Raw genomic sequence first — 22,655 nt, forward strand, 5'->3', positions numbered from 1 at the left:
GAGAGAGAGAGTGAACCAAATGAACAGGTGAGAGGTAGAGAAGGGTAAGATAGTCATGATAAAAAAAATTGAGCTTGCAAAGTAGACTTGTATGGGTAAAAATATTAGGGTGGACTTATGCGGAAGAAAATGTGTCAAGGTAGACTTATATGAAATTTTCTAAAAAATAAAACCTTCGGATTTTAGTATTGTTTACGTATGCTTGTGCGTCTGCTTTTGGCAATTAGCACCCAACTTTACAACTAATTAACTTGATTAATTATTGTTTATGTATGCTTGTGCGTTTGCTTTTCACAGTTAGCGCCAACTTTACTACTAATTAACTTGATTATTAATTCACACTCCTTTTTCACACCCATGTCTCTTGACTAGACTTGAGAGAAAAATTAATTGGGGTGCGCTGGGTCTAATTTTTTTCGGAGGATTCCATTTGGTCTATTAATTCAGAGGTACGCTTCGCAGTTGCAATTTCATTGATTGATCTTACTTCGGTTGCTTTCTATCTTCCATTCCCTTTTTAATTACCATAAACTGGTAGCTAGTATTGATTTCATTGATCCTGTATCTGTTGTGCTGAAAATTGAAAAAGGAAATAAATTTTACTGTTTGAGTTCTTGATCTGCCTTTTCTGTTGTGTTAGAGCTTCATCCATTGCATCTTTCAATCTGTATTCAATCCCACACAAAACCCAAAACAAAAACAAAAACAACAAAAACTGGTTGTTTGCTTTCTTCAGTTGTTCCTTCCTTTCTTCTTTATAGCTTTGTCTTTGGTATTCCTTGTCAATCTGTTCCGGTCATCCAGAGAGGAGAGAAAAAAACAGTGTTTGTTCCTTTCTTTCCTTTCATCATCATCGTATCTTTGATTTCCTTTCGTATTCCATTCTTGCAAAAAAAATAAAAATGCAGGATATCAATCATTTGCAATACCAATAAACCATTGACAAGTTTTCTTTCTTTCTTCCGTTCTTTCATTCTCTAGCTTCTTAATTTCTATCCCCCAGCCAGAAAAAAAAGAGATTCCTTTCCTTTCTTCTTAGTATCTTTTGGCAATTGCTTCATTTATCACTACATCCTTGAATTGTTTTGTTATTCCTTTCCTGACGGAATTTTTTTTTTACTCAAAGGAATGGCAGAGACAGTTGTTACAGAAGTTGTTGTGCCGGTTGCAAAATGGACATTGAAAAGAATTTGGCAAGAGTTGGGTTATGTGTTTAGTTACAAAAGCAACGTTGGGGATCTCAACAAGCAGGTTCAGGAACTGAGTGACAAAAGATATGGAGTGGACTTAGAGGTGAAACCTGCGAGAGAAGCTTTAAAGACTATTAATCCCGGAGTTGATCGCTGGCTCGGTGATGTAGACAAGATCATAAAAGAAAAGGAGACAAGTTTCAGTGAAGAAACTGTAGCAGCAAAGGCAGCATGCTGTAATGGGTGGCTTCCAAATTTGAAGTGTCGTTATTCTTTGGGAAAGAAAGCTAAGAATATGATTGAGAAGGTTGATGAGCTCTTTGCTAAAGATCTCGGGACAATAGCGCATCGTGCTCCTCACCCAGAAGTGGAATTCCAACCCACAGAGGACTCTATTCAGCTGGGAAAGAACTTCCATGAAGGTCCCAGCTCCTCAGGAACATCAAACCATGAACAGCCACCTGGCCTTCTTAATTTTGATTCAAGAAGATCAACCATTGGAGATGTGATGGAAGCTCTCAGGGGGAATCAAATCAATCCCATTATCATATGCGGCATGGGCGGCATTGGGAAGACAACATTGATGGGGCAGATTCTCGAGAAAGCAAAGGAAGAGGGTCTGTTCAATGAGTATACGAAGGCAACCCTCAAGGAATCTCTTAACAAAGCTGCTGACTTGTGTCTTATTCAAGATGAACTTGCTCGATATCTAGGCCTGTCACTTGACGGAAAGGAGACAGATGCAAGAGCAAGTATGCTACGTCAAAGACTATCTCAAGGCAGCAAGAAGATCCTCGTAATGTTAGACAATGTTTGGACAACAGGTCCAGACTTTCTGTGGGACATAGGGATTCCCCCTAGTTGTCAACTTTTGGTGACATCAAGACAACAGGATCTTTTCAAGAACATGGATACGAGAAAGAATTTCCCAATTCATGGTTTGTCGGATAGAGATGCCTGGAGTCTGTTCAAGAAGACAGCAGGGAGTTCCATCGAATCTGATCCCGAGTTGCATGTTGTAGCGGAAAAGGTTTTGAAGGAATGTGCTGGATTGCCGATTGCAATTTCAACTGTCGGAACGGCACTAAAAGGTGAAAGCATTGCAATTTGGAAGAATGCACTGAGGGAACTAGGAAAGGCTAGCCCAGAAAACGTTCCAGGAGTGGTAGAACATGTGTATGGTAAAATAAAGTTGAGCTATGAATGTTTGCCAAATGAGCAAGCCAAATCATTCTTGTTGCTGTGTTGCATATTTGAAGAAAGCGCTGATATACCGATTGAAGATTTGGTTAGATATGGGCATGGGCTTGGGCTCCTTAAAGGCATTGATTCAATGGTTGAAGGAAGGAACTGTTTGGAAACATTGGTTCACACACTCAAAAGTCGCTTTCTATTGTTAGATAGCGATCATAAAGAGTGTGTGAGAATGCATGATGTGGTACGTGATGTTGCCGTACATATAGCTTCTGAAGAGTTCGAGTTGGTTGAAAAGAAAAATGATGGGGTTGAAAAGAGAATTTTGGTGAGAGACAAAGCAAAAACTGCGCAGTTGATGGATTGGCTTAAGGATAGTGATTCTCATCAATGGAAATCTACTTATTGCAGTTCACTGGGTATCAGTGGGCCTTCTCAGCTTTTATTGTTTGGAAAGATACCTACATGTACAATTTCATTGGAGCTGCCACCCACAATTTTCAATAGAATGGAAGATCTCAGGGTTGTAGCAATTACTAATGGGGATAAATGGCATTGGAGTCATATGTCACTAGACTCACTACTGCCATCACTTGCCAATCTGAGGAACCTTCAAACACTGCGTCTAGAGACCTGTGATTTCCACTGTGGTGTATCCGTAATTGGGGAACTAAGGTCACTGATGATACTCAGTTTGCGTGGATGTTACATCAAGCAATTGCCTGATACATTTAAAAACTTGTCTGATTTAAGATTGCTTGATTTGACGGATTGCGAGTTTAATGTAATCTCACCTGGTGTGATATCAAGTTTAACCCGACTAGAAGAACTGTACATGTGGGGTAGCTTTGAGGACTGGGTGGTTGAGAAACTAGCCTCCACTGAAACAACCAATTGGATCTCTCAGTTGGAGGCTGAGCAGGAAAGTGCTGCACAGGTAGGAACGCAGAAGAAAAAAAGGAAAGTGGAGACGTGGAAGGGGTTCAACAGATTGGCAGTTGAGCAACCAGCAGAGGTAGTAATGGAGGAGTTTAGAGAATGGGTTCAATCTGGTACTTTAAAGAACACTGACTGTACAAGGTGGGCAAACTCTATGGACTGGGAAACTGGAATACTTGCAGAGTTACTTTCCTTGTCCCGTTTGACTACATTACAAGTTGTTCTGCCACCAGTCAATGTACTTCTAAGCAGCCCTCTCTTTAACAAGCTCGAAAGATTTAAGATCTTCATAGGATGGAAGCAGCATTTACGTAGATTTAAATTCAAGCATTTTGGGGTTGATGGCAACTACTTGAGAGTTCACGATCTTGATGCAAGCGCTACTGTGGGTAGTGGAATCACTTTGTTGCTAAAGAAAACCAGCTTTCTTGAGTTTAGTGCGAGTCAGACTCAACTTCTGAGTGTCTTGGATGCGCTCTGTTTTGCAAAGATCAAGCGTCTTAAATTCATGAATTCTAAACATGTGGAGTATTTGATTGACACGAAACTTGTGAATGACAGCAGCGCCATCTTTCCTGTTTTGAATTCATTGAAGATCAGATCTGCAAAGAGGCTGAAAGAGATTTTTCAAGGTGAGCTGCCTACGGGGTCTCTCAAGGAACTACGGAGTTTGACATTAAATAATCTACCTGCACTGACCTATATTTGGAAGACAAAGAGTCAATCTGATCAATGGGGTGTCTTGAGAAACATTTTAGGGCTCATTCAAGTGCTGAAAATAACACGCTGCAACTCCTTGGAAGCGATTGTTGCCTTTGAATATGATAATGAGGAAGTGATCAACTTCTCAAGTCTGACAGAGTTGACTCTCAATTATCTACCAAACTTCACTGGGATAAGCAAAAATATCTCTAAGCAGCCGGAAAGGCTACCAGAAGACAGCAGCTCGGAAGTATATTATGACGTTATCATACAACCTCTGTTTGACAGCAAGGTATTTGTCCTTTCCTTGTTTGAGCATCCTAGCTAAACATGTGGTTGTTTCTTTTACTATGAAATTCCCTGTTTTTTTCTGATTGACACCACACTTGTGAAACCTACAACTCACTGTACTATGCATAGAGTATAGATTAACATACTCGCATGTACTTGCTCGCAGGTTCATTTCCCAGTCTTGTCAAAACTATACATTGACTGCGCAAACTTAAAAGAGATATGGAACAGCCAACTTTCAGCAGAATCCTTTTGTGAGCTAAGAATTCTACAGGTAGACGGATGTCATAAACTGTTGCATTTGGTACCATCTCATATGCAAAATAGATTGCAGAAATTGGAGGGCATACAAGCATATCGCTGTTCTTCACTTAAAGAGATTTTTGAATTTAGAAGATTGATTGTCAATGATGAAGGGGATGCTGCTGCTTTAACGATTTCCGAGTCAGGAAATCAAGGGATGCAAATCAACAAGCTGATGTCTTTCACACAATCTGGTCAAGCCTTTCAGAATCTTAGAGAGATATCAATTTATGATTGTAGAAGTTTGACAACTCTGCTCTCTCCCTCAATTGCCAGAGGTCTCGTGAAGCTTCAAGAACTAATGATAAAAAAGTGCGAGAAGATTGAAGAGATAGTAACACCAGCAGCAGAGGGTGAAGAATCAGAGGATGACAACATGTTCCCTCAGCTACATTCTTTGAGACTTGAGGATCTACCAAAGCTCAGAAGCTTTTCGCAAGGCAACTATAATTTCAAATGGCCACTAGCGGAAGACATAGAAATCCTCGAATGCAAAAATATGAAGAAGTTTTGTTCAGGATCCCTCAGCGCACCAAAGGAAGTGGAAATAAAGGTCGAAGGTGCTGGTGGGAGTGTTTTGCAAGAGCTCAATGACAGCAGACAAGAAATCTGATTGATCAGGTATGCGGTTGCATTTCCACTCTTGTTCGTACAACACTCTTCATTTGTGTTTTAATTCACTACTAATTAAGTTATATGTATAATTAAAATGCTGTGTAGATTGGATACAAATTGTGCTTATCTCTGTTTGTGGAGAGGGAGCAAATCCCGGAGCTGCATGACGATACGCAAAGATTGAGTTGTTAGTTATGTCTGCAGAGTTGCCTGCTGGAGCCGAAATTTGAGCCTGAGGTCACAAGCAGTGGCGACAAATAGTTCCTTTTGTTAGTTCAAAAATTAAAATACAAACTGCATTATGGTTTATTTGTAGGGAGTTTGGGTGAGGGTAGAGTGCTAGCCATTTGATGAAAAAAAAGAAAAAAAAAAAGGGCTGTGATAATTGTTCTAGCTAGAAGAGACTCGGGTTGGGTGGTGAATTCATTGATGAAGGGTTTAGTGATGGATAATCGTTGTGGATTGTGGTGGGAGCACAGGAGGTTAAGAAAATTTTCTCAACGTCCAGTGGATAGATAAATGGAGTTGAGACATGGAGAGACAACAATATCCCTAAAGAAAATATAGATTTAACACCATTATAACGGCAGATACAAAAGGTGGTTCGAGTTTTAAAGTTAGGAGAGCAATATGATGGTTTTCAAAATTGATATGCTAAAATGATTAATGACTCTTAGTTGAGGCATCGTTTGTAAAATTTTCTCATTTCAAAACTAATAAGCAACAGATTCAATCTGGTTTAAATTGAACTATATATGTGAGGAATTTGGCGCTCATCAAAGTTCAAAACTTCAAACAAAAGAGTTGATCTTATTTTATATTCTGGGTCACCCATATTCCATATCGCAATGCTAATGAAACTTTAGTTAGTAGGCGCTACTTCTCAGAATTGATCTGACGATGAATGTGGGTTACGCAATGAGCCTCAGGAAACAGTGTCCGAAGAATGTAGACCCGAGAACTGCGATTACTTTGGACCCAACAACGCCGCAGAGATTCGACAACATGTACTACAAGAACCTTCAGCAAGGAGAGGGTTGCTCACCTCTGATCAGTGTTTGTATACCGACACCAGAACAAGGCACATTGTCAACTTATTTGCAGCAAACAACACAACCAACATAGCCTCGCCAGCTCAAACGACATTGACACATTGTCTTTTCCGTCGTATGAAACTAAAACGTAAATCCTGAAACGACAACTCAAGGTAAAGCGTTGGCATATGGGCTCAAGCCTAAAATGTGCATCTGCCGCATAGCGATGCAAAATTAAACTCCTATGACTCCGGCGAAGCTCTCAACTTACGGGGAATCCTCATGCTTCTCCTACAAATCAAGATTCACCAACCGGAGTTTAGACATGGCCCACCAAGTGTTCGATGAAATGCCGCTTAAAGACTTCAACTCTCATGGGCCACCGTGATACTACAGTGCCAGTTACACAGAGGCCTTACGATTGTTTCTGGGCATTCTCCAGCGACACCAATACATGTCAGTATCCAGTTTTACTGTATTATGGGTTTTTAGATTTTTAGTTTCATTATTTTGAACCTCGTTTGTCTTTCTGTTAATTAGATGGGACCCACATGAGTGGTTCACGTACACCATGGTGCACTCTGGGTTTTGGTTCAGAGAGTGAAAGCTGTGTTTTCTTATGTTCCTTGGAATGGTGGCCTCCCATTGCTGATCTCTCTTGTAGGTTCAAAGCTTGGAGCTGTGTGTGTTATTACGAAGGCAGCTACCTCTGAAAGTTAGTGTACGTATTATTATTGGGCGTAACTTCTACTATATATGCGTCTCTGTCGTATAAGTATGATCCTTCCAACGGTGGCGTTTGAAGTTTCCATTATTACTGGCGGAAGGTGGAAGAGAATGGTATTGACTTTGTTTTAGGGATGACCCAAGAAAAAGAAAGACTCTGGTAGTGGAGATAAGGATCGGTTGGTGAGGAATTGTTGGTGTTCTATCTCTACACAAACATCACCTCCGCTTCACCCTCCAACTTGTTCATCACCTCCTCCGCCTGCCTTGAACGACACCACCACCTTCGAACCCTCTGCTCCGCCTCTCTCTCCCACTAATCACCCAGATTTTCTCCAATCTCCTCCGCCGAGTCCACCGAGTTCGCCTGCAATTCCAATCGAAATTCAGTCTGAAAACGCTCTCCCTGATTCCAATACTCTTCCTATTACACCTGTTCAGCCTCTTCGCCGTTCTCAGCGCACTCGGGAAGCCAACGTCTCGAAAATGGTACTCTGTCAGGGTTTCTGGTGTTGTGTATAATAGACCCTGTGCTCCCAAAAACTTTGCATTGCTCCATTTGATCTACAAACAATTAAGTATAAAGGCTTGCAAAAGCAATTCCGTCGTTCTCGCTGTCTCGTTGCTTTCTTTTCCTTCAGTCCTTGTATCTGGTAGTACTCCTTCACTTATTGAATCTGTATTCTGTAGTGATCCCTGAAAATTGAACCCACAAAAAAAAGTCTCGTATTTGTGATTTTCTTTCTTTCTTCCATTCTTTCCTTCTCTTCGTTATTGCTTTCTCTGTGAGTCTGTGTTCACCCCAATACAAGAGTCGAACAAAGAAAGAAGTAATTGCTTTTCTCAGTCATTCAGTTTCCTTCTTCGTACTTTTATCTTCCCTGTTGCTTCATTCATCGTTACATTGTCAACGTGTTCTATTTATCCAGAAAAGAAAAAGAAAAAAAAACAACAGTCCTTCCTTTCTTTCGTGTCTTGAGCATCTCAAAATCCAATATATTTGCTTTCATTCTTCTTCCGTTCTTCCTTTCTCTCGTGCTTCTTAATTTCTTCAGCCCCAACCAGAAGAAAAAAAAAAAATAGGCACTGAAAGAAATGGCAGAGACAGCTATTACAGAAGGTGCTGTGCCGGTTGCAAATTGGACATTGAAAAAACTTTGGCAAGAGCTGGGTTATATGTGTTGTTACAAAAGCAACATTGGAGATCTCAACGAGCAGGTTCGGCTGCTGCATGACAAAAGAGCTGAAATAAAGCTGGAGGAGGAAACTGCAAGAGAAGATTCAAAGATTATTAATGGCCAAGTTATTGATTGGCTGGCCAAGGCAGACGAGCAACTAAAAGAAAAGGAGACGACTTTCAGTGAAGAAGCTGTAGCAGCAAAGGCAGCATGCTGTAATGGATGGCTTCCAAATATGAAGGGCCGTTTTTATCTGGCAAGGAATGCTAAGAAGATGACTCTGGCGGTTGATCAGCTCCTTACTAAAGATATCGGGATTATAGCGCATCCTGCTCCTCACCCAGAAGTGGAATTTCAACCCACAGAGGACCCTAATCAGCTGGAAACCAACTTCCATGAAGGTGCCAGCTCCTCAGGAACATCAAACGATGAACAGCCACCTGCATCTGAGAGGAAAAATATTTTTTTTGATTCAAGAAGATCAACAGTTGGCGAAGTGATGGAAGCTTTGAGGGGGAATCAAATCAATCCGATTATCATATGCGGCATGGGCGGCATTGGTAAAACAACATTGATGGGGCAAGTTCTTGAGAAAGCAAAGAAAGAGGGTCTGTTCGATGAGTATACAAAGGCAACCGTTAAGGAGTCTCTTAACAAAGCTGCTGACGTGATTCAGATTCAAGCTGAACTTGCAGAATATTTAGGCACGAAGCTCCTTGAGGACGTAAAAGAGAGCGGTCCAAGAGCAAGTAAGCTACGTGAAAGATTATCTAAAGGCAGCAAGAAGATCCTTGTAATGTTAGACAATGTTTCGACAACAACCCCAGACTTTTTGTGGGACATAGGGATTCCCCTTAGTTGTCAAATTTTGGTAACATCAAGACAGCAAGATCTTTTCATGGACATGGACACAAGAAAGAATTTCCCGATTCATGGTTTGCCGGCTGGAGATGCCTGGAGTCTGTTCAAGAAGACAGCAGGAAGTTCCATCGAATCTGATCCCGAGTTGCATGTTCAAGCGGAAAAGGTTCTGAAGGAATGTGGTGGGTTGCCGATTGCAATTTCGACGGTTGGAACGGCACTTAAAGGTCAAAGCATTGGAATTTGGACGAATGCACTGAGGGAACTAGAAAAGGCTTGCCCAGAAAACGTTCCAGGAGTGATAGAACATGTGTATGGGAAAATCAAGTTCAGCTATGAATGTTTGCCAAATGAGCAAGCCAAATCATGCTTGTTGCTGTGTTGCATATTTGAAGAATGTAGTGATATACTGATTGAAGATTTGGTAATATATGGGCATGGGCTTGGGCTCCTTAGAGGCATTGATTCAATACTTGAAGGAAGGAATCGTGTGGAAACATTGGTTCACACACTCAAAAGTCGCTTTCTATTGTTAGAAAGCAATAATAAAGAGACAGTGAAAATGCACGATGTGGTGCGTGATGTTGCCATACATATAGCCTCTGAAGAGTTTGTAGAAAAGAAAAGTGATGGGGTTGAAAAGAGAATAGTTGTGAGAGACAAAGCAGCAACTGTGAAGTTGATGGATTGGCCTCAGGATAGTGATTCTGAGAAATCTACTTATTGCAGTTCTCTGAGTATCAGTGGGTTTTGTCAGCTTTTACTGTTGAGACAAATAACTAGGTTTCCAATGGAGCCGCCACCCACAATTTTCAAAAGAACGGAAGATCTCATGGTTCTAACAATCAGTGGATATGATAGATGGACGACTCTGACTTTGTCAGTAGACTCGGTACTACCATCGCTTGCAGTAATGAGAAACCTTCAAACACTGAGGGTAGAGAGGTGCGGATTCAACTGTGATGTATCTGTCATTGGGGAGCTAAAGACACTCATGATACTCAGTCTACGTGGATGTCGGAGACTTGAGCAATTGCCTGATACATTTAAAAACTTGTCTGATCTAAGACTGCTTGATTTGACAGATTGTTACAAGCTTGAAGTAATCTCGCCAGGTGTGATATCAAGTTTAACAAGACTAGAAGAATTGTACATGTTGGATGGCTTTAAAAATTGGGAGGTTGAGAAACTAGCCTCCACCGAAACAACCGAGTGGATCTCTCAATTGGAGGAGGCTGAGCAGGAAAGAGCCGCTGCTGGATCCCAAGACGCGGAAACTACACTTTACACGTGGAAGGGACTCAATGAATTGGCGGTTGTGCAACCAGCAGAGGTAGGAAAGCAGTTTAGAGAAGAGGTTCAAAAACCTCGGAAACAAAACGAGGATCATACAAGGTGGGCCAACTCGATGGACTGGAACACTGGGATCCTTGCAGAACTGCTCTCCTTGTCCCGTTTGACTACCTTAGAAGTTGCTCTACCACCTCTCAATATACTTCTAACCACTCCTCTCTTTAACAAGCTCGAAAGATTTAAGATCTCTATAGGGTGGAAGGAGTATAGTGGTCTCACTTATGAGGAAATAGAGGAGGAGCAGAGTGGCAACTACTTGAGAGTTCACCATCTTGATGTAAGCAACGCTGCAATGGGTAGTGGAGTCACTTCGTTGCTAGAGAAAGCCAGCTATGTTGAGTTTAAATTGACTCAGCCTCAACTTCTGAATGTCTTGGATAGAGTCTGTTTCCCAAAGACAAAGCGTCTTAAGTTCCAGGAATGTAATGATGTGGAGTATCTGATTGACACGACTACTACTACACATAGCAGCAGCGCCATATTTCCTGTCTTGAATTCACTGGAGATTAGTAAGGCAAGGAGGCTGAAAGTGATTTTTCATGGTGAACTGCCAACGGGGTTTCTCAAGCAACTACGTGCATTGATATTATTCAACCTACCAGCATTGACCTATATTTGGAAGACCAACAGTCGATCTCAGTATGATAATGAGGAAGTGATCAACTTCCAAAGTCTGACAAAATTGGATCTCTCAGATTTACCAAGCTTTACTAGCATAACCAAATATGCCTCTAAGGGGACGGATAGGCTACCAGAAGACAGCAGCCCGGAACAATCTGACATCACTATACTATCTCTGTTCGACACCAAGGTACTAGCTTTATTTGTCTTTTTCTTTTGTGCTCATATATAGTATAGACTAACAGACTCTCATGTACTTGCATGCAGGTTCATTTCCCAGTCCTGACAGAACTACGCTTGGGCTCCATGAACTTCAAAGAGATATGGAACAACCAACTTTCAGCAGAATCCTTTTGTGAGCTAAGAATTCTACGGGTAGAGCGATGTCACGAACTGTTGCATTTGGTACCAACACATATGCAAAATAGATTGCAGAAATTGGAGTACATAGAAGCTTGGCGCTGTTCATCACTTAAAGAGATATTTGAATTTAGAAGATTGATTGTTGATGATGAAGGGGATGCTACAACAATATCTGAGTCAGGAGATCAAGGGGCGCAAATAAACAAGATGATGTCTTTCAAACAATCTCGTCAAGCCTTTCAGAATCTTAGAGATATGTCAATTTGGCGTTGTGAAAGTTTGAGAACTCTGCTCTCTCCCTCAGTTGCTAGAGGTCTCGTGAAGCTTCAAACGCTAAAGATAGAAAAGTGTAGGAAGATTGAAGAGATAGTAGCAGCACCAACAGAGGGTGAAGAAACAGAGGATGACAACATGTTCCCTCAGCTATGTACTCTGGAACTTATGGTTCTACCAAATCTCAGAAGCTTTTCACAAGGCAAATATAATTTCAGATGGCCACTGGTGAAAGACATCACAATCCTCCACTGCTACAATATGAAGATGTTTTGTTTAGGATCCCTCAGCACACCGAAGGGAGTGAAAATAGATGTCCAATGTGCTGGTGAGAGTGTTTTGCAGGAGCTCAATGACAGTAGACAAGAAATCTGATCAATCAGGGTATGCGACTGCATTTCTACCCTCGTACGTACGTTCAACACTCTCATCTGTGTTTTAATTAATTGGATGCGCTATATTGGGATGAATAAATGAAGGTGTAATTAATGTAAAATGTTGTGTCTAGATTGGATACGAATCATGATTTCAGGAAGATTTAAACTCGTAATCAACATTAACTAGCTAATTAAGGACCAAAACTCAATTAAACCAAAATCTTAAGGGGGTCTGGACCCCATCGGGCCTAAGTTTAGCTCCGCCCCAGTCACACTGCGACCGATTCAACCACAGGATACACAGCTTCAAGAGCAAGAACAGAATTGACCCGACGATGAATGTGGGTTACGCAATGAGCCTCAGGAGACAGTGTCCGAAGAATGTAGACCCGAGAACTGCGATTACTTTGGACCCAACAACGCCTCAGAGATTCGACAACATGTACTACAAGAACCTTCAGCAAGGAAGAGGGTTGCTTACCTTTAAACATGCATTCGTGGCTGCCATTACAGAGCTTGGTAGGGTGGGGGTTAAGACTACTGGAAAGCAAGGTGAATTAGACGTGATTGTACTGTTGTAAACTAATGCATCATAACTAAAACATGGATGAGTGGACCGGACTGATGCTCGCCCCAGCGGAGAGTGCAGGCATTGACGGTGATCCATGCCATCGGAGTAGAAGCGAGCGGCTAGTGTTCAAACTCAGACACTCTTTATGTATCGGCCGATCAAACTCCTCCATATATCTAAAAATAACAAGCACGACTCCGGCGAAGCTCTCAACTCAACTTAACTCCTCAAGCCTTAAGGTCTTTATTTGCCAACCGGAGTTTAGGACATTGCCCACCAGGTGTTCGATGAAATGCCGCTTAAAGACTTCAACTTCAACTCATGGGCCAGGGCCACCATGAGGACTGAAGTGCCAATTACCACAGAGGCCTCAAGTGCTTTCTCCAGCGACGCCGGTACACGTCAGTATCCAATTTCTTCTATTGCTATATTCACTTTGATCAATACTTTTTTACACATGAACCAACTCCTGTTAACTTGCATAACATTACCTTGTTGAGAAACGTTTCAATAAAGAGATCCTCATTAGCTGGTTAAGAAACAAAAATAAATTAAATTCTGTGGCTGATTTCAATAACTACGTACATGGACTTATCTAAGATGCTTTCTTTTCCTTCTTATTTGTTGGTCATTTTAAAGTTTATTTTCTTTGTTTCATCTCTTTGTCCCCTTTAAATTGCTAATTATTCTTGCTGTTGATATAGCTCATGGAACCTGAAAATGACACACTTTAAAATGGATCAATTGTTGGCGGCAACAACTTGAAAGATGTCATTTACCTAAAGCCTTGAATTCAAAATGGCTTAAAATAAGAAAACCATTAAAAAATGTAAATCAATTTGGATGCCAGTGTTGACCATCGAAAATGGTGCTCTATTAGTTTTTTCTGGTGTTGTGCAGAATTAACCCTGTGCTCCTATAAAACTTTGCATTGTCAATTTGATCTACAAACAATTCAGTAGAGAGGTACGCCTTGCAATAGCAATTCCATTGTTCTTGCTGTGTCATATATTGCTTTCTTTGTTCTTGCATTCCTTGTACTTGGCAGTCTCCTTTATTGAGTCTGTAATTCAGTATTCTGTAGTGATCACCAAAAAACTGAACCAAAATCCGTATTCTGTATTTGGTAGTACTTCTCTTTACTTATTGAATTTGTGAATTGTGATTTTTCTTTCCTTCTTCCATTCTTTCCTTCTCTTTGTTAATCTGTGAGTCCGTGTTCCATCCAGTACAAGAGTCAAACAAAGAAATAAGTGATTTATTGCTTTTTTTCAATTGTTCCTTTTCCTTCTTCATACTTTTGTCTTGGGTAGTGCTTCATTCATCATTATTAACAATCTGTTCTATTCATCCAGAAAGGAAAAAAAAAAAAAAAAAAAAAAAAANAAAAAAAAAACAGTTAGTCCTTGCTGCGTTTCGTGTCTCTTGAGCATCTCAACATTCAGTTGATTTGCTTTGCTTCTTCTGTTCTTTCTTTTTCTCTAGCTTCTTAATTTCTTCAGCCCCAGCCAGAAAAAAACGTGGGAAATAGCTTTCTTTGGTTGTTCCTTTCCTTTCTTCTTACTTCTTAGTACTCCTCTCTTGGCAATTGCTTCCTTTATCACTACATCCTTGAATTGTTTTCTTATTTCGTCCCCGACGAAAAGAAGGCACTGAAACAAATGGCAGAGACAGCTATTACAGAAGGTGCTGTGCCGGTTGCAAAATGGACAATCAAAAAACTTTGGCAACAGTTGGGTTATATGTTTTGTTACAAAAGCAACATTGGGGATCTCAACGAGCAGGTTCAGCAGCTGCGACACAAAAAAGATGGAATAGAGCTGGAGGAGAAAAGTGCAAGAGAAGCTTCACAGATTATTGATGGCCAAGTTATTGATTGGCTGGTCAAGGCAGACGAGCAAATAAAAGAAAAGGAGACGACTTTCAGTGAAGAAACTGTAGCAGCAAGGGCGGCATGCTGTAATGGATGGCTTCCAAATTTGAAGGGCCGTTTTTCTCTGGGAAGGAATGCTAAGAAGATGACTGAGAAGGTTGATCAGCTCCTTACTAAAGATATCGGGATTATAGCGCATCCTGCTCCTCACCCAGAAGTGGAATTTCAACCCACAGAGGACTCTACTCAGCTGGGAACCAACTTCCATGAAGGTGCCAGCTCCTCAGGAACATCAAACCATGAACATCCACCTGCATCTGAGAGGAAGAATATTGATTTTGATTCGAGAAGATCAACCATTGAAGATGTGATGGAAGCTCTCAGGGGGAATCAAATCAATCCGATTATCATATGCGGCTTGGGCGGCATGGGCAAAACAACATTGATGGGGCAAGTGCATCACAGAGCAAAGAAAGAGGGTCTGTTCGATGAGTATACAGAGGCAACCTTTAAGGAATCTCTTGACAAAGATGCTGAGGTGATTCGGATTCAAGGTGAACTTGCAGAATATCTAGGCAAGAAGCTCCTGGAGGACGAAAAAGAGAGAGGTCCAAGAGCAAGCAAGCTACGTGAAAGATTAGGCAGAAAGAAGATCCTTGTAATGTTAGACAATGTTTGGACAACAACCCCCGACTTTTTGTGGGACATAGGGATTCCCACTGGTTGCAAACTTCTGGTAACATCAAGACAACAAGACCTTTTCAAGGACATGGACACAGGAAAGATTTTCCCGATTCATGGTTTGCCGGAAGGAGATGCCTGGAGTCTGTTCAAGAAGACAGCAGGAAGTTCCATCGAATCTGATCCCGAGTTACATCTTGTAGCAGAAAAGGTTCTGAAGGAATGTGGTGGGTTGCCAATTGCAATTTCGACGGTTGGAACGGCACTAAATGGTCAAAGCATTGGAATTTGGACGAATGCACTGAGGGAACTAGAAAAGGCTAGACCGAAGAACGTTGCGGGAGTGATAGAACATGTGTATGGGCCAATAAAGTTCAGCTATGAATGTTTATCAAGTGATGAAGCCAAGTCATGTTTTCTGCTGTGTTGCATATTTGAAGAAAGCGCCGATATAGTGATTGAAGATTTGGTGAGATATGGGCTTGGGCTTGGGCTCTTTGAAGACATTGATTCAATGGTTGAAGGGAGAAACCGTGTGGAAACCTTGGTTCAGACACTCAAAAGTCGCTTTCTATTGTTAGATAGCGATGAAAAAGAGTATGTGAGAATGCATGATGTGGTGCGTGATGTTGCCATACATATAGCCTCTGAAGAGTTTGTAGAAAAGAAAAGTGATGGGGTTGAAAAGAGAATAGTTGTGAGAGACAAAGCAGCAACTGTGAAGTTGATGGATTGGCCTCAGGATAGTGATTCTGAGAAATCTACTTATTGCAGTTCTCTGAGTATCAGTGGGTTTTGTCAGCTTTTACTGTTGAGACATATATCTAGGTTTCGAATGGAGCCGCCACCCACAATTTTCAAAAGAACGGAAGATCTCCAGGTTCTAACAATTATTGGACATCATAGATGGTATATGATTCCGACTCCGACTTTGTCATTAGACTCGGTACTGCCATCGCTTGCAGTATTGAGAAACCTTCAAACACTGCGCGTAGAGAGGTGCGAATTCAACTGTGATGTATCTGTCATTGGGGAGCTAAAGACACTCATGGTACTCAGTCTACGTGGATGTCGGGGACTCAAGCAATTGCCTCATACATCTAAAAACTTGTCTGATCTGAGACTGCTTGATTTGACGGATTGCTACAAGCTTGAAGTAATCTCACCAGGTGTGATATCAAGTTTAACAAGACTAGAAGAATTGTACATGTTGGATAGCTTTGAAAATTGGGAGGTTGAGAAACTAGCCTCCACCGAAACAACCGAGTGGATCTCTAAATTGGAGGAGGCTGAGCAGGAAAGAGCTGCTGCTGGATCCCAAGGAGTGGACTCAGACTCAGAAGCAGAAACGACAGTGGACACGTGGAAGGGATGGAACAGATTGGCGGTTGAGCAACCAGCAAAGGTAGGAAAGCAATTTAGAGTAGAGGTTCGAGATTTGATAACCAAGGAGGAGTACACAAGGTGGGCTAACTCGATGGAGTGGAACACTGGGATACTTGCAGAGCTGCTTTCCTTGTCCCGTTTGACTACTTTACAAGTTGTTCTACCACCGGTTAATAAACTGCTAACTACCAGTCTCTTTAACAAGCTTGAAAGATTTAAGATATCTATAAGATGGATGGAGCATATTTCTTATGAGGAACTAGAGGAGGAGCAGAGTGGCAACTACTTGAGAGTTCAAGATCTTGATGTACGCGTTGCTGTGGGTGGTGGAGTCACTTCGTTGCTAGAGAAAGCTAGCCATGTTGAGATTAAATTGACTCAGCCTCAACTTCTGAATGTCTTGGATAGAGTCTGTTTCCGAAAGACGAAGCGTCTTAAGTTCCAGGAATGTAACGATGTGGAGTATCTGATTGACACTACTACTACTACACATAGCAGCAGCGCCATCTTTCCTGTCTTGAATTCACTGGAGATTACTAAGGCAAGGAGGCTGAAAGTGATTTTTCATGGTGAACTGCCAACGGGGTTTCTCAAGCAACTACGTGCATTGATATTATTCAACCTACCAGCATTGACCTGTATTTGGAAGACCAACGGTCGATCTCAACATGATAACGAGGAAGTGATCAACTTCCAAAGTCTGACAGAATTATGTCTCTCAGACTTACCAAGATTCACTAGTATAACAAAATATGCCTCTAAGGGGACGGAGAGGCTACCAGAAGACAGCAGCCCGGAACAATCTGACATCACTATACTATCTCTGTTCGACACCAAGGTACTAGCTTTATTTGTCTATTTCTTTTGTGCTCATATATAGTATAGACTAACAGACTCTCATGTACTTGCATGCAGGTTCATTTCCCAGTCCTGACAGAACTACGCTTGGGCTCCATGAACTTCAAAGAGATATGGAACAACCAATTTTCAGCAGAATCCTTTTGTGAGCTAAGAATTCTACGGGTAGAGCGATGTCACGAACTGTTGCATTTGGTACCAACACATATGCAAAATAGATTGCAGAAATTGGAGTACATAGAAGCTTGGCGCTGTTCATCACTTAAAGAGATATTTGAATTTAGAAGATTGATTGTTGATGATGAAGGGGATGCTACAACAATTTCTGAGTCAGGAGATCAAGGGGCGCAAATAAACAAGATGATGTCTTTCAAACAATCTTGTCAAGCCTTTCAGAATCTTAAAAAGATATTGATTAAGCGTTGCGACAGTTTGAGAACTCTGCTCTCTCCCTCAGTTGCTAGAGGTCAAACACTAAAGATAGAAAAGTGCAGGAAGATTGAAGAGATAGTAGCAGCACCAGCAGAGGGTGAAGAAACAGAGGATGACAACTTGTTCCCTCAGCTACGTACTCTGGAACTTAAGGTTCTACCAAATCTCGGAAGCTTTTCACAAGGCAAATATAATTTCAAATGGCAACTGGTGAAAGACATCACAATCCTCTACTGCAAGAATATGGAGAGGTTTTGTTTAGGATCCCTCAGCACACCGAAGGAAGTGAAAATTAGTGTCGAAGATGCTGGTGAGAGTGTTTCGCTGGAGCTCAATGACAGTAGACAAGAAATCTGATCAATCAGGGTATGCGACTGCATTTCTACTCTCGTACGTTCAACACTCTCATTTGTGTTTTAATTAATTGGAATCCAGTAATTGTAGAAAACTTGATGAGGTCAGTGAAAAATTGGTGAGTACTAACTATAGGCTAAAGGTCATGATCATAAACCCTCCACCACGTACGTGACTAGTGAACATAGTCGGATAACCCTTTTCATCTTCGAATTCGTTAGGGAAAATTACTAAGCTGTTCGTGTAGCTAGTTCGAGCCTTTTTCAGTTACGTAGGGACTCAAGGGAGCTGTATCAGAATCCAGTGGATGCCAAGGTCCTTGTTTTGATTGTAAGACCCGATTACCCTGTGTCAGTGATCGAATACAATGATGTTGCCTAAAATCTTTAATATCACACATCATCAAAACGAGTTTAAGAGCTACACCATTTGAGCCACGACGGCATTTGCATAACAATTTAAAATTAATTTGTCTTGCTCATGTGTTAGTATCAACAAACGAGTTAAACTCATAATCATGATTTACGGAAGATTTTCGAATCATTCATGTGTTAGAATGAATGAGGACCATGATTTACGAATCATGATTTACGGAAGATTTAAACTCATAATCAATATTAACTAGCTAAGTAAGGACCAAAACTCACTTAAACCAAAATCTTAGGGGTCTGGACCCCATCGGGCCTAAGTTTAGCTCCACCGCAGTCACACCGCCACCGATTCAACCACAGGATACACAGCTTCAAGAGCAAGAACAGAACAGAATTTATCCGACGATGAATGTGGGTTACGCAATGAGCCTGAGGAGACAGTGTCCGAAGAATGTAGACCCGAGAACTGCGATTACTTTGGACCCAACAACGCCGCAGAGATTCGACAACATGTACTACAAGGAACCTTCAGCAAGGAAGAGGGTTGCTTACCTTTGAACATGCATTCGTGGCTGCCATTACAAAGCTTGGTAGGGTGGGGGTTAAGACTACTGGAAAGCAAGGAGAAATTAGACGTGATTGTACTGCTGTAAACTAATGCATCATAGCTAAAACATGGATGAGTGGGCCGGACTGAAGCTCGGCCCAGCGGAGAGTGCAGGCATTGACGGTGAAATCCAAGCCATCGGAGTAGAACCGAGCGGCTAGTGTCAGTATCCACTTAAACGACGCCGTTCCCTTTCTAGAATGTGGTGTAAATAGCCTCGCCAGCTGAAACGACATTATTTTTACCGTCGCATGTAGCTAACATGTAGAAGCCTGAAACGACAACTGAAGGTAAAGCGTTGGCATTGGGCTGAAGCCTAAAATATAGTAAAATGTGGATCTGCCGTAACAAGCATTACTCCGGCGAAGCTCTCAACTCACCTGAACTCGTCAAGCCTCTGCCTGCTTTTCCTTGAGATCTTTATTCGGGAACCGGAGTTTAGGACATTGCCCACCAGGTGTTCGATGAAATGCCGCTTAGACTTCAACTTCAACTCATGGGCCAAGGCCACCATGAGGACTGAAGTGCCAATTACCACAGAGGCCTCAAGTGCTTTCTCCAGCGACGCTGGTACACGTCAGTATCCAATTTCTTCTATTGCTATATTCACTTTGATCAATACTTTTTTAGACATGGAGTACCAACTCCTGTTAACTTGCAAGTATCAAAAAAAAACTCCTGTTAACTTGCATAACATTACCTTGTTGAGAAACAAAAATAAATTAAATTATGTGGCTGATTTCAATAACTACATGGACTTATCTAAGATGCTTTCTTTTCCTTCTTTGTTGGTCGTTGTAAAGTTTATTTGCTTTGTTTCATCTTTCTGTCCCCCTTATTGCTAAATTATTAAAGAAAACAAAAAACAAATTATATATAAAACCATATGATCTGGAATTTGGATGCATATACAAATTGATTATTAATATTATCAATACAGCCAGTAATTAACTTTCTCAATTTTATTATCTGAGATACTTGTGATATACTAAGATCTTCGCTGATGGAGTAATGTAGTCGCTGTCTACTTTTGAAAGTGTGATTTAGAAAGGCATGGGAAGGTCTTGATTCTGGATTCCCTTGCTTCTCATCCTAAGCTATGACCCATAAAGGAACATCCTAGCTAAACATGTGATTGTTTCTTTTACTGTGTAAACTGCCAACGTTGTTCTGTATGTTAGAAACGAGTAATTTTGGGAGACAATGCAGTACTGACTGTGCTATATAGAATGGAGACTAACATACTCACATGTCCTTGCATGCAGGTTCATTTCCCAGTCTTGTAAACACTATACATCGATTCCATGAACTTAAAAGAGATATGGAAGAACCAAGTTTCGGCTGAATCCTTTTGTGAACTCAAGTCTCTAAAGGTGATGTACTATGACAAGCTATTGCATTTGATACCAACACATATGCAAAATAGATTTCAGAAATTGGAGTGCATAGAAGTAAGTTTCTGTTCTTCTCTACTAGAGATTTTTGAATTTAGAAGATTGACCGTTGACAATGAAGGAGATGCTGCTGCTTTATCAATTTCTGAGTCAGGGAATCAAGGGACGCAAATAAACTAGTTGATGTCTTTCAAACAGTCTCATCAAGCTTTTCAGAATCTTAGAGAAATATCAATTTGTTTTTGTGAAATCTCGAGGACTCTGCTCTCTCCCTCAGTTGGCAGGGGTCTCGTGAAGCTTCAAACACTAGAGATAGACAACTGCGAGAAGCTTGAAGAGATAATAGAAGCACCAGCAGAGGGTGAAGAAACAGAGGATGACAACATGTTCCCTCAGCTATGTACTTTGAAACTTACAGAACTACCAAATCTCGTAAGCTTTTCTCGAGGCAGATATAATTTCAAATGGCCACTAGTGGAAGACATACAAATTTTTGAGTGCCGCAATATGAACAAGTTTTGTTTAGGATTCCTCAGCACATCAAAGTATGTGGAAATAGAAGTTTACGGTGCTGGTGTGAGTGTTTTGGAGGATCTCAATAACTGTTTAACAGTAGACACAGAATCTGATTGATCAGGTATGCAATTGCATTTCCACTAGTACGTACAACATTCTAATCCTATATTTAAAAGAAAATATTTTCTTTCATTTGAGATTGTGGGTGGATGTTGGTCATTCCAAATCTCCAGAGGAGCTATATTGTCTAATCCTCTATTTTAAAGAAAAGATGTTGTATCAAAAAAAAAAGAAGAAGAAATGAATGAATGTGTAATTGGATACAGATTGTGCATATCTCTGTTCGTGGGGGAGGGAGTAAATCAGGAGCTGCATGCCGGTACTTACAGATTGAGATCAATGAGATGTTGTTAGTTATGACTGCAAAGTTGCCTGCTCGAGCTGCATGCCGGTACCTACAGATTGAGATGTTGTTAGTTATGGTGGGCGCTCAAACCCGCGAAGGCCCACGCCAACTGAACCGCCTAGGCCTACCTCATTTCCGCCTGGCCCGCATGAATAATTTTTGTTTCAAAAATGAATCGGGCTTCCCACATCAGGCCTGAACCATTCTCCATATTTCACTCCGGCCTGCTGGGTTTTTCATCTTAGCAGCTCGCGGCGACCTCCTCAATCCTTGATTCGACATTCGTCATATTGGCCTCTTAATAGATCGTTGGCTGTTGATATTGTGATGGATCTTGAGACTGGAGTTTAGAAATTGCCCACCACCTGTTGGATGAAATGCCGCTGAGGACCTTGAGACTGTTTCTGAACACTAGTACCATGTGAGTATCCAGATTCTTGCATTTACTCGTTTACTTTGGTCAACCGCGCTCTCTACTTGATCAATCAACTTGTTCTAAAATGAATTCTTACAATATGCAGATCTTGCTTCAGTACTTCCAACTAATGTCAGTGTGCTAGCATTCCCCATTCAAATCCGGGGATCCCAGTAACTGGAAGGCCGACTTCTTTATTATTGAATTTTGAAGAATCAATCTACTTTGGTTTGCATATATGTCTGGGCATATATGTCTACTTTATTATTGAACCACTAGACATATATGTTAAGATCAATGATCTGCATATTTGAAATTCAAAGAGCAAACCTAGATTGAACCACTAGACATATATGTTAAGATCAATGATCTGCATATTTGAAATTCAAAGAGCCATGACTAGGTTATTGGTCTTGAATTCATGTTTATAGTTTTTCTCAGCTATAATCGATTAAAGTTTTTGATTGATGCTTTTAAGTTATAGTTAGTTTCCATCTCTCTGCAAAATAACAAGAATGGTTGCTCCCGCTAGACTCTGTAACTCAACTGATTAGCCATCTGGTCTTAGAGATAGCATTCATTCCAATGTTAATAAAATATTAATGTTAATAATCCATAATCCTTTGTTAGCACTATCAATAGACGTAACAGAGTTGCATCCTATTTGGATTGGTCTTCAGTCAATTATATTGATAAAGTTATAATCTGAGTCTTTTGTGTAGTATAAGTTGAAGTGATGAACCAATGCTACTTCATTAAAATGGAATTTGT

General features: G+C 41.0%; 5 protein-coding genes across 5 annotated transcripts in view; 4 read left to right on the top strand and 1 right to left on the bottom strand.

Moving 5' to 3' along the window:
- Window positions 1-22,655, bottom strand: part of LOC101312889 (group 2 truncated hemoglobin YjbI-like) — a 771,661-nt gene that overhangs the window by 281,998 nt on the left and 467,008 nt on the right. The window lies entirely within an intron of this gene.
- On the top strand, window positions 1,129-5,651 carry LOC101314254. The gene is made up of 3 exons (XM_004292836.1): window positions 1,129-4,317; window positions 4,483-5,240; window positions 5,340-5,651. The coding sequence occupies exons 1-2, from the start codon at window positions 1,129-1,131 to the stop codon at window positions 5,230-5,232; spliced, it is 3,939 nt and encodes a 1,312-aa protein (XP_004292884.1). The 3' UTR covers window positions 5,233-5,240; window positions 5,340-5,651.
- LOC101314542 lies at window positions 8,090-12,018 on the top strand. The gene is made up of 2 exons (XM_004292837.1): window positions 8,090-11,197; window positions 11,275-12,018. Exons 1-2 carry the CDS (start codon window positions 8,090-8,092, stop codon window positions 12,016-12,018), a joined length of 3,852 nt encoding a protein of 1,283 aa, XP_004292885.1.
- On the top strand, window positions 14,253-21,180 carry LOC101314827 (disease resistance protein At4g27190-like). Its single transcript, XM_004292838.1, has 2 exons — window positions 14,253-15,933; window positions 20,825-21,180. Exons 1-2 carry the CDS (start codon window positions 14,253-14,255, stop codon window positions 21,178-21,180), a joined length of 2,037 nt encoding a protein of 678 aa, XP_004292886.1.
- On the top strand, window positions 16,027-18,553 carry LOC101298856. The gene is made up of 2 exons (XM_004291203.1): window positions 16,027-17,369; window positions 17,447-18,553. Exons 1-2 carry the CDS (start codon window positions 16,059-16,061, stop codon window positions 18,176-18,178), a joined length of 2,043 nt encoding a protein of 680 aa, XP_004291251.1. The 5' UTR covers window positions 16,027-16,058; the 3' UTR covers window positions 18,179-18,553.

The sequence above is a fragment of the Fragaria vesca genome, linkage group LG2, assembly GCF_000184155.1.
Source record: "Fragaria vesca subsp. vesca linkage group LG2, FraVesHawaii_1.0, whole genome shotgun sequence".
Taxonomy (NCBI): domain Eukaryota; kingdom Viridiplantae; phylum Streptophyta; class Magnoliopsida; order Rosales; family Rosaceae; genus Fragaria; species Fragaria vesca.

What these genes read in the sequence shown, in the direction of transcription:
- LOC101314254 (XM_004292836.1), top strand. Translation starts at nt 1,129, where the DNA reads ATGGCAGAGACAGTTGTTACAGAAGTTGTTGTGCCGGTTGCAAAATGG. An exon ending in AACCTCTGTTTGACAGCAAG is followed by an intron (nt 4,318 to 4,482) that starts GTATTTGTCCTT and finishes ACTTGCTCGCAG; the next exon opens with GTTCATTTCCCAGTCTTGTC.
- LOC101314542 (XM_004292837.1), top strand. Translation starts at nt 8,090, where the DNA reads ATGGCAGAGACAGCTATTACAGAAGGTGCTGTGCCGGTTGCAAATTGG. An exon ending in TATCTCTGTTCGACACCAAG is followed by an intron (nt 11,198 to 11,274) that starts GTACTAGCTTTA and finishes ACTTGCATGCAG; the next exon opens with GTTCATTTCCCAGTCCTGAC.
- LOC101314827 (XM_004292838.1), top strand. Translation starts at nt 14,253, where the DNA reads ATGGCAGAGACAGCTATTACAGAAGGTGCTGTGCCGGTTGCAAAATGG. An exon ending in TTGCAGTTCTCTGAGTATCA is followed by an intron (nt 15,934 to 20,824) that starts GTGGGTTTTGTC and finishes TCTCTCCCTCAG; the next exon opens with TTGGCAGGGGTCTCGTGAAG.
- LOC101298856 (XM_004291203.1), top strand. Translation starts at nt 16,059, where the DNA reads ATGATTCCGACTCCGACTTTGTCATTAGACTCGGTACTGCCATCGCTT. An exon ending in TATCTCTGTTCGACACCAAG is followed by an intron (nt 17,370 to 17,446) that starts GTACTAGCTTTA and finishes ACTTGCATGCAG; the next exon opens with GTTCATTTCCCAGTCCTGAC.